General features: G+C 37.3%; 1 protein-coding gene and 1 long non-coding RNA gene across 3 annotated transcripts in view; one reads left to right on the forward strand and one right to left on the reverse strand.

Moving 5' to 3' along the window:
* The window catches only part of SLC39A12 (solute carrier family 39 member 12), an 84,929-nt gene that overhangs the window by 49,893 nt on the left and 16,237 nt on the right, over positions 1–18,799 (forward strand). For both annotated transcript variants that reach the window (XM_019034319.4, XM_055354113.2), the window contains one exon: positions 1,364–1,551. In XM_019034319.4, coding sequence (XP_018889864.3) covers positions 1,364–1,551 — 188 coding nt within the window. The remainder of the gene's footprint in view (positions 1–1,363; positions 1,552–18,799) is intronic.
* On the reverse strand, positions 1,461–5,477 carry LOC109028422 (uncharacterized). Its single transcript, XR_008669306.2, has 4 exons — positions 5,326–5,477; positions 3,557–4,028; positions 2,504–2,601; positions 1,461–1,589 (listed from the first exon to the last, which is right to left on the reverse strand). It is a non-coding gene; the product is annotated as an uncharacterized lncRNA (long non-coding RNA).

Consider the following 18,799-nt stretch of genomic DNA (forward strand, 5'->3'; position numbering starts at 1 on the left):
TGTTTGTGTTACAAACTATCCAATTATACTCTTTTAGTTATTTTTAAATGTACAAATTAAATTATTATGACTGTAGTCGTCCTGTTGTGCTATCAAATACTAGGTCTTATTCATTCTTTCTATTTTTTTTTTTTGTAGTGATTAACCATCTTTACCTCACCTCCACCTTCCCCTAACACCCCACTACCCTTCCCAGCCTCTGGTAAACTTCTTCTATTCTCTAACTCCATGAATTCAATTGTTTTGATTTTTAGATCCCACAAATAAGTGAGAACGATATAGCCCTATTCTTTGCCTCCCAGGACGCAAGATGGGTTAGAACAGACATTTCTGAAACAGACCCAGAAATAGTAGAGGCTGGTCTGGCATAGGCTCCCAAGGGAGAGGGCTCTTCACAGTCTCTCTGCTTCCACTTTTGCACCTACATTGCCCCCAGGAAACTCTTGCCCTCTTGTGCTTGGAGTCCGTTGCTCAAAGTCCTGACACTGACTCATTATTGACCTATCCTTCTTGGAGCTGTTTATCCAAGGTCCTTCCTGGGCGCATTAAAATGCACCTGGTTCTGGAAGCCATCCCCTATCTATGGTCCTGAGTTTTGCTACTGTAACAGGGATGTAGCCCCCAGTCCTCAACCCAAAACCACAGGGCAGTGTGACAGTCTGCAGCAGGCCAGCAGAGATGTTTCAAGCCCCGTTCATGGGAACAGTTATGCAATGGAACTAGAAAACTGGGTCCCCAAGCTGTCTATTGAATTTTAGTCTCAATCCCCCAAACTAAGAAGTAGATGTTATCAGATTTACTAACAGGTCAATCTTCTCTTGGAGGGAAGGCATGGAGAGAATGAGATCATTTTCCTATAATCATTTTCTAAAGGGAAAAATTTGTTTCCTAACCGACTTTTGCAATGCTTTAAAAATCTCATATTAAGTAGTTTTCTCTCCCCACAGCAGTTTCTGCATAAGTAAATAATAAAAGCCCATATAGTGTCATGATTTCACCTGGCAAATTTCCAGGCCCAAAGATTTAGAAATCCTGGGACAGTGAGTGACTATTTTGCATTTATCTAAGTTGGAAATGTCACAGGATATCAAGAACTCAAGAATATGTCACAGACCTCTCTGTAGATACAATCTTTAGGAGCAGCCAAAGGAATGGAACTCTTGAAATGCAACTTCCTAATAGTACGATGAATGGGCTATGAATTCTAGAGAAATATAGGAAAGCATTTTATTTACTGATCACTCAACTCTACCTATAAAATTGGTTCCAGTGCTGACATTCGAAATAGCTAATAGTGCGTTACTTTAGCAAAGGCATCTTCCATTAAACGATAATTATATTTTCCTTTCCTCTTAAACTTCAGGAGACTTTGCCGTGCTCTTAAGCTCTGGACTTTCTATGAAGACTGCCATCCTGATGAATTTTGTAAGCTCCCTAACTGCCTTCATGGGGTTATACATTGGCCTTTCCGTGTCAGCTGATCCATGTGTTCAAGACTGGATCTTCACAGTCACTGCTGGGATGTTCTTATATTTATCCTTGGTTGAAATGGTAAGCTTGGTGGCTTTTCTCTTTTATTTTTCTAAGCACTGAAAATGTAAAACAGAGAAAAAAAACAGTAAAAATGGAAGGATAAATGAGTAGAAGAGAAGAATTTATAAAACAATATAAACCATTAAGGAATATTCTTTGTACTCCAAGAAAGTGCATTCTGGGCAGAAAGAACATAATTTGGGTACAGAAAATATTGACATTTTCTGTAGTGTTAAAGTGACAGGTGTGTGATAGCAGTTGCATGTAAGACTTTTTTCTTTTAGTGATTTTAAGTGGAAAGAATGAAATGTTCATAATCTTCAAAAAGTAATCATCAGCTCATTCGATTCCAGCTTCGCATCTATATATGATGCCTGTATTTCCAGTTGAAAATGAAAAGTTCGGTCAATCAGCCAGCTATTTTATTTATACAATGCGAAAGTTCTGTTAAATAGCCAGCTATTTTATTTATACAATGGAAAATAATTCAACTGAATTTGTCATTGAATTAAATCACTGTTTGACTTAATTAACCAAATGTGTTTTTTAAATAATGATTACATCTTTGAAGTTTGAATTGCCAAAAGGACAATTGCGCTGATGAAATGAGAAAGAAGATTTTTATAGTATTTGGTTTCTAAAATTGCAACGTATGTTTCCTATAGAGGTCCTTGCTGACCTTAATGATAACTCAGTCATTAGTTTTCTTTCTGTATAACCTGATGAGGGAATTGAACCTGGGAAATTTCACATTGTCTTGCTTCTTAAATTCTGGTCTCCTTAAGATAAAAGTCTTTTGGAAGGTCACTCTCTATTGGGCTTGTTTACAACTTTAAAAATATCTTAAGGTAAAATCATACTGATTATCCCTTCTCATGGGTTGGAATATGGCAAATAAAAATAAAATTAATGAACAAAAGAGGTACTTAAGGCTGAAATCAGGCTGAGTAAAAGTCAGATATGTTATTACCTGTGTCCTGGAGAAGAAAAAGTAAATAACCTTGAAGGTAATATGTGGAACAGATTCATTGAGATTGACTACTAATGAAGCAGAATCCAACCATTGTGCTGGAAGTAAAAGAAATATTTCATGAGGAAAAAAATACAGGAGGCAGAAACCTGTGCTAATAGAACCAGAATAGCAGTGCGTTGTTGAAGTTAAGTCTTAATAAGGGGATTCTCAAAGTAAACCCTGCCATTTTTAAACCCCACTCTAAGGCTCCTGAGTTTCCGGATGTTTTTCTTAATTCTTATGAGATGCATGCGGATGAGGTAAATACCAAATGTCCTTCCATATTTAGAAATGTTCTTATATATTATCTGTGATGCTCTGAGAACATTCTAATTTTGATAGTAAAGTGAAAGAGGAGCAAATTTTGACCCAGCAATCCCATTGCTGTGTATATATTCAAAGGAATATAAATCATTCTGTTATAAAGATACATGCAGCACTATACACAATAGCAAAGACATGGAATCAACCCAAGTGCTCATCAGTGACAGACTGGATAAAGAAAATGTGATACATATGCACCGTGGAATAATACGCAGCCATAAGAAGGAATGGGATCGTGTCCTTTGCAGGGACATAGATGAGGCTAGAAGCCATTATCCCCAGCAAACTAATGCAGGAACAGACAACCAAACACTGCATGTTCTCACTTATAAGTGGGAGCTGAGCGATAAGAACACATGGACACAGGGATGGGAACAACACACACTGGGGCCTGTCGGGGGAGGGTGGAAGTGGGGAGAGCATTAGGGTAAAGAGCTAATGCATGCTGGGATTGATACCTAGGTGATGGGTTGATAGGTGCAGCAAACCACCATGACACATGTTTACCTATTTAACAAACCTGCATATGTACCCCGGAACTGAAAAAAATAAAGTGGAGCAAATTTTACCCCTTTTTCTGAACCTATCCCCCAACCTGAGGTCAATGTTATGGAATCCTGCGATTCTTTCAACTTCAGAAATCTGTATTTCCAGCTTTGTTGTGACTTTGAAACCACAGTCACTCACCATTTAATGAAATGAGCTATACTTTGTTTAAACTAAACAGTCTTGAAGGTAATGTGTGGAGCACATCAGTCCTCAGATTCACTCTTGAGCTTCCTAATTTTCAACTTTCGATTTCTAATTTCTGTTTATGGGTCAGTTCAGGGCAATTGCTGGATTCTTTTGAAGTTTACTCCATTTTTCACACAGACTGGTTCTCTCTTCAGGTAGGATGAATGTCGATGTCTGTAGTCAATTTGTTTTCTTTGCTTTTGTCTACTCTCCCAGAATTGACGGGGAAGGTTATCAAGAGCCATTTGTCATGCAGAACCCTAAGCTAAATATGTCATTTTCCTTTCAATGTTCCTGCTCCTTTTCTTGTAAGGGTAAGCAATTGCTTAGAAGAAAGCAATGTGACTGATATCCTGTGAGATTCCAGCTGGCATAAATCTTGACCCTATTGCAAATGGCTATTAGCCGAGGAAAAACCAGCATCCTGGCAGAAAGACAAGAAAAAAAAAATACTTGTGAGTTTCCCGGGGCTACTTCCTATCATCCAGGTCGCTTGCTCTCACGGCCTTCTGAGCAACTTCTAAACAAATGCAGCTCTTTCACACAGCAATAAGTTTAACTGTTGGTGTTCTCTGGGGCCATGCCAAAGAAAATAGTCGGTCATTTAAAGGGAAGAAAACAAGGTTGCAAAGACTCTGAAAGAGTAAAGAAAATAAATGCAGCAACTAAGGGGTAAAGGGGAACACTAGATAGAATATACTAGTTAATTGCTAAATCCTGGATATTGACCAGGTACCTTCTGAACAAGGTTAATGTGAAAAGACTAGCTAGATCTTTGTTTGTTTGTTTTAAAGAAATTGGGTGTGTTATTTCAAACTCCCAAAAGAACAAGAACTAGAGACATAAATGAGGCCATTAGCAATGAGGTCAGCAAAGAAGAAAGTCCTGTCCGGGGAAAAGTGCCAAACTTAATTCTCCAAAGTAGAATTGGCTTATTCAAGTATACTAACTCCAAATTGCACTGAAGCATGGCTAAAGGAAGTTAAGAATGAATGCCTCTCTGGGTGGCCAGAGGAAATTAATGCTCTGTTATGAAGATCAGTGTCCTAGACTGGGTTTCCTTCAAAGCAGCTGGGAAGACAAAGGACAGGGTGAAAGCAAGTCATTTTGGAGGTGATCCCAGGGAGCAGAAGTGAAGGGCCGGCAAACTGAAACAAAGAAGGAAGAAAAGTCAATACCATCTGTGTTTTTATTAAGTTGACCAGGACTATGGGAACACCATCACACAGGACCTTCTGATGAGGCTCAAGAAATATGCCTCAGAATAGTTTACCTGGGAAAGGAAGAGGCTTTATCTACAAGCTCTTGTCCCTGTGTTCATGTGTTCAACACTGGCCCTGCCAGCATTATCTCCCCATCTCCACTTCCAGGTTATGCACACTTGAGTACTAAGAGCATTCCTGTAAAGGGGCTCGAGCCATCACATCAAAGAAGCCCAGGGCAGGAGAAAGAGGAATGCAGTGTGAACCAGAGGCAAGACTCTGCAAAACCAATCAACACCTCCTTGGAATGGGTCTCTGCAGCAGTGACCGGTCAGAGATGGGGCTGAGTGCATCTGAAATAGCACACGTGTGATGTCCATTAACGGTTGGCCCCTTCCACTCCTCAAATGCCCTCCTTTCCTCTTAACACCCATCTCTCCCCAAGTCCCTTCGTGGTGGTAGCCAGCCAAAATACCACAGAGACTTCGTACAAAATAATAAGTGGAAGAAGCTCCAAACCCTGCTGGCCCTGAGGCCATAGTTGATATTCTTCATCTCTGCTCTCCAGCATCCAATCCTGATCCTCCTTAGCTCCAGGCAGCACTTGGGTTGATCTACATCAACCCAACCCTGGGAGGGGCAACTTAGGTCTTCAGTGAAGGATCTGAATGTTCACTGCTTTGTCCTTGTTAGGCTGTGTATCCTCTAGTTGCCTGGTGACCATTGTTACCAGGCATCAAGAAGCACCAAGAGATGCTCCAAGAAATCTGAATTTGTAGCTGTTTTCCTTCTCTCCTCACCATGCAGCAGCACCCCTAACTCCTCATGGTAACTGTTATAGGAAAGGAGTCCTAATCCAGACCCCAAGAGAGAGTTCTTGGATCTTCTGCAAGAAAGAATTCAGAGAGAGTCCACAGTGCAAAGAAAAAGCAAGTTTATTAATAAAGTAAAGGGACAAAAGAATGGCTCCTCCATAGACAGAGCAACCCCATTGCTGCTGGTTGCCCATTTTCATGGTTATTTCTTCATGATATGCTAAACAAGGGTTGGATTATTCATGCCCCCCCTTTTTAGACCATATGGGGTAATGTCCTGACATTGCCCTGGCATTTGTAAGTTGTCATGGCACTGGTGGGAGTGTAGCAGTGAGGATGACCAGAGGTCACTCTCATTGCCGTTTTGGTTTTGGTGAGACTTTGCTGGTTTCCTTACTGCAACGTGTTTTGTCAGCAAGGTCTTTATGACCTGTATCTTTTGCTGACCTCCTATCTCTTCCTGTGATGTAGAATGCCTTAACTGTCTGGGAATGCAGCCCAGTAGGCCTCAGCCTCATTTTACACAGCTCCTATTCAAGATGGATTACTCTTGTTCACATGCCTCTGACATAATCACTAACAATTACTCTTACCATTCTAGTAACTTTCTTCACTGTTGGTTGATCCACTAATATAGGGAGCCCCAAATAAGCAGGTGGTAGTGATAGTTTCAAGTTGACTGGAAACTTTATTGCAGGAGTTCTCAACCCCTGGTCCTGTTAGGAATGAGGCCGCACAGTAGGAGGTGAGTGGCAGGTGAGCAAGCGAAGCTTCATCTGTACTTACAGCCGCTCTGCATTGCTCACCTGAGCTCCGCCTCCTGTCAGATCAGCGGGGGCATTAGGTTCTCACAGGAGCGTGAACCTTATTGTGAACTGTGCATGTGAGGGATCTAGGTTGCACACTCCTTCTGAGAATCTAATGCCTGATGATTGGTCACTATCTCCCATCACCTCCAGGTGGGGCCAACTAGTTGCAGGAAAACAAGCTTAGGGCCCCCCCACTGATTCAATATTATGGTGAGTTGCATAATTATTTCACTATATATTACAATGTAATAATAATAGAAATAAAGTACACGACCAATGTAATGTGCTTGAATCATCCTGAAACTATCACCCTCACCTCCAACCCTCGGTCCACGGAAAGATTGTCTTCCATGAAACCAGTCCCTGGTGCCAAAAAGGTTGTGGACCACTACTTTCTTGTATTCCCTGGTGCATTCTCCCCAGGAACAGGGATCTGTGGTCTCACAGTACCTAAGTTTACAGGAACAGGGAGCATAAATACCCCAAGTGATAAAACTAGCAATACCTATCTATCAATTGCTTTATAATTTGGTACTGTTTCTGCCCTAATCGCCATTATTTCCTTCCTTCTTACTTTGCATTTAATTTTCTCTTTACTTTCTTGCAGCTAATGTAAGAGCATCTCATTTTGTCTGAGAGCTGAATGTTTCTCCTAAGAAAATTCTCAGAATTGGAAATCTAGAGGATTTCTTAAATCCAGCTTCTCTAAAGTTTATAAAAATTGCTCAAATAGAAAAAAAAGCCCTCAAAGTATTGTCTTTTTCCAGCGTTTGGATAAGAGAGACTTTATTTTTAACTAATATAATTTGTTATTTAAAGCATAAATTAATTAATTAAAAAAATGTAAATGGGTTACGCCAAGGGAAGGTTTATTTTGGATCTGAAACAATGTTTCAAACCTTTAGGCATTTTTCCTAGGGTTTTTAGATCCTGCCAAAATGGTGTTTCCATAGCAACAGGACTATAGAAACCTCAAGGGGCTATCACTGTAGATGTAACTAGAGATGTCCCTACAATGGAGGGAACTGGACAACTGCCCAGGAATTTAGTACATTAATAGAACCCAAGCTGATGGAGGAGCTGTAACTTAGGGAGGGAGCTAATGGAGAAGGAAGTACCTGTCCAATTCATGCCAAAACAAAATAAAACATAGCCCAGGTGCCCCCTCCAGGTGTATCCAAGGCAAATGAATTGGAATAGGGGAAATATCCAATTTCAAACCCTCTTCCCCCATCAACCTCCCTCACCATATGGGGTTCTAGATCTCTTCCCCCACCCTCACGTTTTTTGCATGCTCTTTAAAAACTTCATTTCCTCTCCAAGACTATCCCTTATGTTTCTTCAACCTTATTTTACTTATCTAATAACTTTGCAGGCAGGTGATTGGGGGGAGCAGGAACCTCAAGAATAAAAAGCAGTCACTCAGAGCAATTTACTTATCTTCCCTCTTGTGAGAAGTGTCTCCCAGAAGTAATATCACAGCCAGACCTTTGCCTGGAGGACTTTCAATTTCCAGATAATTTTCCTTATGTGAAAGGCAGGATAAAAGGTATTTTGAATATGAATTTAAGATCTTCTACCTTTAAAACATATCCAAAAATGCAAAAATCAAACCTGAGTATTAAATCTGGTCAATAAACAGGATTATCAATATAGTTCATCCTCTCTACACTTATTGTAGGTCAGTAAATGTAGCAGCTTCAAGAACATGAATTGGGTAAAAACAAAAAAACATTAATTGGGTGACAAACATCCACCTTTCTAGCCAGGCTTCTCCTCTCTTCTTCATCATATAACTATAAAATTAAACTAAACTAGAATCCTAGACTTTTAGAATATTGATCCCATTCCCTCCTCTCCATTTTTCTTTCTTTTTCTTGTGATTTACTGAGTTTGAATGAGTCTTTCTTTATCAAGAAATCTAGACTCCGAGGCAATTCAGTCAAAGATCTACAATCACCAAGTCAGGTCTGGTAAATGAATCCTTTCTCCATCCAAAAGATGCGTAAGTCTTCCTTTCTTTGAAGTTTGGCAATACCTAAGTGTAATTCTGTTAAACATCCACCCACAGGAAGAGATTTTGTTTGAAAAAGACATATGAAGTAACCTTGATATACGTATTTGTTTTCAACAAATATTGTAGTTAAAATCAATGAGTTCCATTGGCATCATTTTAAATATCCTTTGGCTGAGAAAGAAATAGCAAGCATTCAAAACTCATTTCAGGCAGCAAAATTAATGTAATTTAACATTCACAATTATTTCTTAACAAAAGCAAGAAGGATGAATCATTCTTACCAACAATTTTGAAAGACTTCTATTCTCTTTCTGTAAAAATCAGTCAAACCCCACACTTCGAAATTTTCTACTGAGAAAATGAGTAATTAAGCCAACTTTGGTGAACGCTGAATTCTCTCTATAATTAAAAGAAATTGACCATCAGAAATGCTGGTATTTTTCTACTCCTCATTCCTCTTTTCTTCTAACTAATTTCTCAAATCATACACACACATACACACAGATCTTCCAAAGCAGTTATTTTAAAAATGCAGTTGGCCCTAGAACAACATAGGTTTGAACTGCATGGGTTCACTTATACTCAGATTTTCTTCCACCTCTGCCACCTCTGAGACAGCAAGACCAACCTTTCCTCCTCCTCCTCCGTCCCTTCAATGTGAAGATGAGGATGAGGACCTATATGATTGTCCACTTCTACTTAACTAATAGTAAATGTATTTCTCCTCTTTATGATTTTCTTTTCTTTTCATTTCGTTTCGTTTCTCTTTTCTTCTTTCTTTTCTTTCCCAAAACAAAATAATACAAAGCCCAGGTGCCCCCTCCAGGTATTTCTTTCCTTTCTTCCTTCCTTTCTTTTTTTGAGACAGAGTCTCACTCTGTCTCTCAGGCTGGAGTGCAGTGGCGTGATCTCAACTTACTGCAGCCCCTGCCTCCCAGGTTCAAGCAATTATCCTGCCTCAGCCTCCGGAGTAGCTGGGATTGCAAACATGTGCCCCCATGCCCGCTTATTTTTATGCTTTTACTAGAGATGGGATTTCGCCATGTTGGCCAGGCTGGTCTGGAACTCCTGGCCTCAAGTGATCCACCTGCCTCAGCCTCCCAAAATTCTGGGATTACAGGCATGAGCCACTGCACTCATCCCCCTTATGACTTTCTTAATAACATTTTCTTTTCTCTAGCTTACTTTGTTGTAAGAATACTGTATATAATACACAGAGCATATAAAATATGTGTTAATTGTGTTATTGGTTAGGCTTCTGGTCAGCAGCAGGCTATAAGTCGTTAAGTTTTGGGAGAGTCAAAAATTATACATGAATTTTCAACTGTGCAGGGATCAGCATCCTAACCCCCACATTGTTCAACTGAACTAAAGCTGGCTGACATCTGTCTTTGCTGAGCTTTACGACTAAGAATTTGTCTAACTGAATCACTTCCCCTAAGGAAAAAAAGGAGAAGAGAATTGTTAAATACAAGTTTAAAGCAGGTAACATCTTAGTCTCTCCTAATTGTGTGTGACAGTGATGTGCTCTTTATCTTATAACTCACAGTTTTCAAAAAAATGTAATTTATCTTCTGGAAACTGCTTCATGAATTGCCTTGAGAAGATCCCATTGGGAAGTGATAGACATATAAGATTCTGTATTTGAATTATTCAGCAAATAAAATTTTTAAAGCTGAAGATTTTAAAACAACTTTGAGAATAGCCTCTGGGTTGGCTATCCCATATAAGTTGAGAGCTGTGGTCTTTGCTTTCTTGCATAACAAGGAAGGTTAAAACAGCTATGTTAAGTTGTTTATTGAACATAAATACTAGTTGAAAAAGACCTAAATTCAAAACAGTGGGAACAAACCTGCTGATTTCAGGAGATTCTTGAGTCAACAGAATGTTGAGGATTCTACTCTTACTAATCAAATATGATTCTAAAATAGAGCATATTCTAACATCCCTCTTTTGATTGATGTCAAAAAGGACAACCAAAAAAATGAATTCCATGAAAAAAAGGAAAAGCACAAGATAGCCATAACCAAACTTTTATCTGAATTCGACCCTCAGAAGATTGTTAAAAGCAAGAATTGATATATTTGTAAGCAAACATTCCAGAGAAGATTTTTATCCTCCAGAATGTTGTAGAAAGGGAAATCCTGGAGGGCCTTTTTAAGACTCTGTGGCTGATAAAAGCTCATCTCTGTGCATATGTAACCATCTCCCCCAAGGTCCAGTCAGAGGGTCAGCAAGGTTCATTAAAAGAAAGACACTCCAGACTTCCCTCCGTCTTGTTTACAGCAAACCATCACAAAGAAATTAGAAGTAGAAAACCCTGCAGACTATTGAAAGGGTGGCTGGGTGAGGTGGCTCGCGCCTGTAATCCCAGCACTTTGGGAGGCAGAGACAGGTGGATCACGAGGTCAAGAGATCAAGACCGTCCTGGCCAACACGGTGAAACCCCTTCTCTACTAAAAATACAAAAATTAGCCCGGCGTGGTGGCGCACACCTGTAGTCCAGCTACTCAGGAGGCTGAGGCAGGAGAATTGCTTGAATCCAGGAGGCGGAGGTTGCAGTAAGCCAAGATCGCACCACTGCACTCCAGCCTGGGTGACAAGGTGAGACTACGTCTCAAAAAAAAAAAAAAAAAAAAAAAGGGCTTAAATCCTGCAAAAATGGATTTGTTTGTGGTTGTTAACGAAGCGTGAGGACATGAGAGCTGAGTTTATGCTCAGGGACTTTGAGATCTAAACAAAACTCAGAATTTCATGTTTTTTAGTGGAAAGTAATGACAATGAATCTTTACCAGGCAGCAAGTGACATCTCTTATTATCACATAGGTTCTTAGATCTAACCTAAATGGTGCTTTATTAAAAATATTGTAATATTATAATCTTTATATTATAATAAGATAAAAAGCTAAACAATGATATTACAATAAGTTAAAAAGATAAGTAGTTAATAAGCATATTACAGTAAGCTAAATATATCACAATAAGCTAAAAATCTAAACAGTTAAAGCAAACTAAGAATTTTAAAGTTTTAGCTATCATGTTTGGGTCTGATCCATTTTAAGTTAATTTTTATATATGGTATTAGGTAAACATCCAACTTTATTTATTATTATTATTATTATTATTATTATTATTATTATTAGAGACAGAGTCTTGCTGTGTTGCCCAGGCTGCAGAACAGTGGCATGATCATAGCTTACTGTAGGCTTGATCTCCTAGGATCAAGTGATTCTCCTACCTCAGCCTCCCAAGTAGCTGGGACTACAGGCACCTGCCACCATGCCCAGCTAATTTTAAAAAATGTTTTTTGTACATATGGCATGTCACTATGTTGCCCAGGCTTGTCTTGAACTCTTGGCTTCAAGTGATCCTCTTGCCTCAGCCTCCCAAAGTGTTGAGATTACAGTGTAAGCCACCATGTTCAGCCTGTTCTTTTGAATGTGTATATCCAGTTTCCCCAGCACCATCTGTTGAAAGGACTCTCCTTTGACCATTGAATGGTTTTGGCACACTTGTTGAAAATCAATTGATCACGTGTGCAAGACTTTGTTTCTGGGTTCTCCATTCTCTTCTCTTGGTCTATATGGCTGTCTGTAGCCAGTACCACACTCATCTGATTATTCTAGTTTTGTAGTAAGTTTTGAAATCAGGAAATCTAAGATCTCCAAATTTACTCTTTTTCAAGATTGTTTTGGCTATTTGAGGATCGTTTGAGATTTCATATGAATTTTAGGGTTAATTTTTCTATTTTTTTAAAAAAGTGATTGGGATTTTGATAGAGATTACGTTTAGTCTGTACTTTAAGTAGTATTGATATCTTAATAATACTGAATTTTCCAATCCATGAACATGAGATGTCTTTCCATTTATTTGTTTTTAATTTCTTTCAGCAATGTTTTATAGTTTTCAGTATACAAGTCTTTCACTTTTTTGGTTAATTTTATTTCTAGGTATTTTCTTCTTTTTGATGATATTGTAAATACATTTGTTTTCGTTTCTTTTTTGGATTGTTCATTGTTTGTGTTTATAAATGCAACTAATTTTGTGTGTTTATTTTGTCTTTCAACTTTGCTAAATTTATATATTTGGGTTTTGTTTTAACATCTTGGGAGTGAAAAAATATACACCTACTGCTTAACAAATTATTATTTAACAGAAAGGTGTATTCTACAAGCAGTATTTTTTAAAATATAATGTTGTAATGCATAAAAATTCGTACATTAAAGACACATTTACAAGTCAAAAAGATTCTACAACAGTCACATAAGCCCTTTCCTCTTGTTTTGTTTTTGAAACCCACTGGAAACAGAAATCAAAATTTAGCTCATTCAGTGTCTGTTTTTCTCTTCTTCAATTTTAAGTTGTATGAATAGAGAAATATGCATTTATGACAATAAATAAAGGAAATCTCTATTGTCTTTCAATGTTAGAAGGGATCATGTCTTTTGAAGTCCTTGTGTTATATGACAAAATTAATCCTTGCATGAATTTTTTTCTTGTTCACTAGAGCAACTTTTCTGGTATTTCCTTAAAGTTTGTGATAGTGAATGCCACGTACAAACTGCCTTGCTTGTTAGGACTAACACAGGTTTACAAATCTGATGCATCTACAGTTTGAGTGTCATAATGATCACAGCTGTGAAGAGACAACCTATGTATGGTTTCATGTTTCTAACTATCTGCAAGAAAAGTAAAAAAGTAGTGTGATTGACTTCATGGTAAAGCACTACAACAACTAGCAAGATGGCTAGATGATGTATGGGAGAAGAAAGATGAACTAAGCCAGTTCATGCACTTTTTGGATTTATAAAGGCCAAACGATCTTCCTAATTTATCAATTTTTCAGCAAGTTGTGATCTCATAGATGAGTTTTTCAGTAAATTTTCTTGGAGACACTGCAGGGATAAAGGATTTTACAGATTATTAGGTTGGGCAAAAACTGTATAAACTTTTGGATACCACTAAGAACCATATTAAATCTATCTATCTATATATCTGTTTAATGGAAAGACTATTACATGTCTCTTTGTAATCATTTTTTAGTTGACATGTTAACAATAATCATCAAAAGACTCTAAAAAATTGAGATAAAAAATTAGCTGAATGCCTTATTAACATTGTTCTCAATGTGTGAATAAGTGAATACTCAAAAGATTTTTTTTCATTTTTTCTCTGTGTTCGATATTAGGGAGATGTTCCAGTGATTCTTCATAATAGTGATCACATTTGGGAAAAAAATCCAGGTGCATTGATGGTATAATATTGTGGAAAGTGCTTGGACTAAATCTTGTCCTGAGTATCAATAAGACTGTGAAAAGGCACAGTCTAGTTGGGCCTTAGACATCAAACACTCTAGTAACTCGAAATATGCTTTAGTTTTTCCTTCTTTTTTATTTTTAAAAAATTTTTAGAGTGACAGAACTATGTGGGTGGGACATAAAAATACAGAATGAACCATAGTCATGATGATTCTTCTCAAAGTGGATGTGTAACCCTTGTTAAGATTGCTTCTAAAGATAAATAATCAACTTTTTTTTTTCACCTACACTATCCAAATGGTGGCCAGTAGTCGCATGTGGCTATTATGCCTTGAATGAGGCTAGCATGACTGAAAAATGGATCTTTTTTTAGTTAAACTTTATTTTTAGGGCAGTTTTGGGTTCACAGCAAAACTGATCAGAAGGTGCAGAGTTCCCATAAGTCCCCTGTCCCCACACATGCACAACCACCCCACTACTGACATCCTGCAACACAATGATACATCTGTTACAATTCACAAACATACCTTAACACATTATGACTCAAAGTCCATAGTTTACGTTAGATTTCACTCCTGGTTTTATACATTCTATGGGTTTTGACAAATGGATGATGACACATACTCACCATTGTATCATACGGAATAGTTGCACTGCCTAAATGTCCCCTGTGTTCTGCATATTTGTTTATTCTTCCTTCCCCCAAATCCCTGTCAACCACTACTATTTTTACTGTCTTCATGGTTTTGTCTTTTTCAGAATGTCATATAGTTGCAATTAATGATATAGTATGCTGCCTTTTCAGATTAGCATCTTTCATTTCATAATACAAATCTGAGTTTCCTCTGTCTTTTTACAGTTTGATAGTTCATTTCTTTTTAGTGCTGAATAATATTTCACCGTCTGGATGCATCACCATTTATCCATTTACCTACTGCAGTACATCCAAATTTGGTTCCTTCCAAATTTTGGTAATTATGGATTAAGCTGCTATAAATACACTTGAGCAGGTTTTTGTGTGAACAAACGTTTTCAAATCTGTTGAGGAAATGCCAAGAAATTTGATTGCTGGATTATATGATAAGTATGTTTAGTTTTGTAAGAAGCTACCAAACTGTCTTCCAAAGTGGCTGTACCTTTTGGCATTTCCATCAGCAATGAATGGGAGTTCCAGTTGCTCTACATCCTCACCAGCACTTGTTGCTGTCAGTGTTATGGTTTTTGGCCATTCTAATAGGTGTATGGAGGTATTTCATTGTTGTTGTAATTTGCAATTCACTAATAATATAAAATGCTAAGCATCTTTTATATGACTACTTGCCATCATACATCTTCTTTGGGGAGTCTCTTTTCAGGTCTTCCCATTTTTAATTGGAAATTGTCTGTTTTCCTCTTAACTTTTAAAAGTTCCTTGTCTATTTTGGATACCATTCCTTTATCAGATGTTTTGCACATGTTTTCCCCCAGTCTGTGGCTTATCTTCTCATTCTCTTGACATTGTCTTTCACTGAACTGAGGTTTTAATTTTGGGAGTATATATTTAGGGCAACTTGAATCTATGCTCCTGGATTGCAATCCTGAAGCTTGGCCCAAATAAATTATTTACTTATATATTTTTAAAAATACATTTTAATTTTAATGAAGCCCAGCTTATGAATTCTTTCTTTCATAGATCATGTCTTTAGCATCTTGCCTGAAAAGTCATTGCTATACCTAAGGTCACCTAGATTTCTTTTATCATAATCTTCTAGGATTTTTATGGTTTTGCATTTTTAATTCAGGTCTATGCTTTATTGTGAAGTAATTAATTTTTTCTTTTTGAGACAGAGTCTCACTTTGTCACCCAGGCTGGGGTGCAGTGGCACGATCTCGGCTCACTGCAACCTCTGCCTCCTGGATTCAAGCAATTCTCCTGCCTCAGCCTCCTGAGTAGCTAGGATTACAGGTGTGTGCCACCATGCCCGGCTAATTTTTGTATTTTTAGTAGAGAAGGGGTTTCACCATGTTAGCCAGGCTGGTCTTGAACTCTTGACATCATGATCCACCCACCTTTTTGTGAAAAATGTAAGACTGTGTCTAGATTCACTTTTTTTGTAAGTGGATTTCAGGTTGTTCCAGCACCATTTTTTGAAAAGAGGCCATCGCTCCATTTTATTGTGTTTACTCGTTTATCAAAGATCAGCTCACTGTATATAGGTCTATTTCTGGACTCTGTTATATGCCATTGATCTATTTGTCTATTCTTTTAGCAACACAGCAGTGTCTTGATTCCTGCAACATTATAGTAAGTCTTGAAGTCAGGTGGTGTCAGGCCTCCAATATTTTTCAGTGTCAGTCTTTAATATTGAGTTGGCTATTATGGATTTCTTCCACTCCATGTGAACTTTAAAATCAGTTTGTTGATACCCATTAAATAACTTGCTGGGACTTTGATTTGGATTGAATTGAATCTATACATCAAATTGGAAATAACTGACATCTTGAGGATACACAGTCTTCCTACCCTTGAACATGGAATACCTCTCCATCTATTTAGTCTTTTGATATCATTTGTCAGAATTTTGTAGTTTTCCTCGTATACATCTTGTGCACATTTTGTTAGATTTATAACTGAGTGTTTCATTTTTGGAAGTGCAAATGTAAATGGTAATGGATTTTTAAGTTTAAATTTCACCTGTTCACTGATGATATAGAGAAAGGCAGTTGACTTTTGAATATTAACCATGTATTCTGCAACCTTGCTATACTTGATTATCTGTTCTAGGAGCTTTTTTGTTGAATCTTTTAGATTTTCTTTATAGTTATCATGTCATCTGTGAACAAAGGCAGTCTTCTTTCTTTTTTTTTAATCTGCATGCCTTTTATTTCCATTTCTTATCTTATTGCACTAGCCAGAACTTCCAGTATGATGTTGAGAAGCAGCGGTGAGAGGGCTCATCCTTGCCTTTCTTCTGATTTTAGTGGGAAAGCTTCTAGTTTCTCACCATTAGGTATATGTTAGCTATAGGTTTTTGTAAATGTTCTTTATCAAGTTGAGGAAATTACCTTAATTCCTAGTTTACTGAGAGTTTTTATCATGACTGAATGTTGGATTTTGTCAAATACTTTTCCTACACCTATTGATATGATCATGTAATTTTGTTTTCTTTAGCTGTTGATGTGATGGATTATGTTAACTGATATCCAAATGTTGAATCAGCCTTGCATACCTGGAATAAATCCCTCTTGATTGTAGTTATAATTCTTTTTGTACATTGTTGGTTTTGATTTGCCAATACTTTGTTCAGCAGTCTTGCATCTATATTTTTGAGAAGCGTTGGTCTGTAGTTGATTCATTGGTGTTCTTTGTTTGTAATGTCTTTGCCTGGTTTTGTTCTTAGGGTAATGCTAGCTTCACAAAATGAGTTAGGAAATATTCCTTCTACTTCTGTCTTCTGAAAGAGATTTTAGAGAATTGGTAAAATTTTTTCCTAAAGTGTTTGGTAAAGTTCATTGGTGAGCCCATCTGGGCCTGGTGATTTCTGTTTGGAGAGGTTATTGATTATTAATTCAAATTCTTATATGAATTAGATAAGGGCCTATTCAAATTTTCTATTCCTTCTCGTGTGGGTTTTAGCTGACTGTGTTTTTCAGGGAATTGGTCCATTTCATCTATGTTATCAAATTTGGGGGCATAGAGTTGTTCCTAATATTTCTTTATTATCCTTTAATGTCCACAGAATCTGTAGTGACATCCTCTCTTTGATTTCCAGTATCAATACCTTGTATCTTCTCTCCTTTTTTTTGTTCGCCTAGCCAGAGTCTTATCTATTTTATTAATCTTTTCAATGAACCAGATTTGGCTTTGTCGAATTTCTGTATTGATTAACTGATTTTAATTTCATTGATTTCTGCTCTTTCATTATTTTCTTCTGCTTACTGTTAGATTTAATTTGCTCTTCTTTTTCTAGTTTCCTAAGAAGGAAGCTTTGAATACTGAGTTTAGATCTTTATTCCTTTCTGATATATATAATATCTGATTCTTTTCTGAAATTCAATGCTCTGAATTTCCATTTGAGCACACTTTCACTCTTATCTCACACATTTTGATAAATTTTATTTTTATTTTCATTCATTCAAAACTTTTTTAGTTTCTCTTGAGATTTCTTTCTTAACTCATGTGTTATTTAGAGGTATGTTATTTAATCTCCAGTTCTTTTGGTATTTTCCAGCTATCTTTCTGTTATTGATTTCTAGTTTAATCCATATGATCTAAGAATAGAAATTGTATGACTTCTATTATTTTAAATTTGTTAAGGTCAGTCTTATAGCCCAGAATGTGGTCTATCTTGTTGAATGTTCCACGTGAGCTGGGGAAGAATTTGCAATCTGCTCTTGTTGGATAAAGTAGTCTATAGATGTCAATTATGTCCAATTGATTGATGTCCTGCTGAATTCAACTATGTCTACTGATTTTATGCCTGCTAGATCTGTTCATTTTTATCTTCCAATTTTTTTTTAGGTTCAAGGGATACATGTGCAAGTATGTTACATGGGTAAGGTGCATATTGTGGGATTTGGTATACAGATAATTTTGTCACCTTGGCAATCAACGTAATACCCAATAGGTGGTTTTACAATCCTCACCCTCCACCTTAAGTAAGCCCTAATATCTATTATACCCTTCTTGAGTCAATATTTATTTCCCACTTATAAGTGAGAACATGCGGTATTTGGTTTTCTGTTCCTGTTTTAATTCACTTAGGATAACGGCCACCAGTTTCATCCATGTTGCCACAAAAGGTGCAATCTTTTCTTTTTTATGGCTGTATAGTATTCCATGGTGTATTTGTACCACATTTTCTTTATCCACTCCACCATTGTCAGGCATTTAGGTTGATTCTATGTCTTTGATACTGTGTATAGTGCTGTGATGAACATATGGGTGCATGTGCCTTTATGGTAGAATGATTTATATTCTTTTGGATATATTTAGCCAGTAATGGGATTGCTGGGTTGAATGGTAACTCTATTTTAACTTCTTTAAGAAATCTCCAGACTGTTTTCCACAGTGGCTGAACTAATTTACATTTTCACCAGCAGTATATTAGCATT

Source organism: Gorilla gorilla, chromosome 8, assembly GCF_029281585.2.
Source record: "Gorilla gorilla gorilla isolate KB3781 chromosome 8, NHGRI_mGorGor1-v2.1_pri, whole genome shotgun sequence".
Lineage (NCBI taxonomy): Eukaryota > Metazoa > Chordata > Mammalia > Primates > Hominidae > Gorilla > Gorilla gorilla.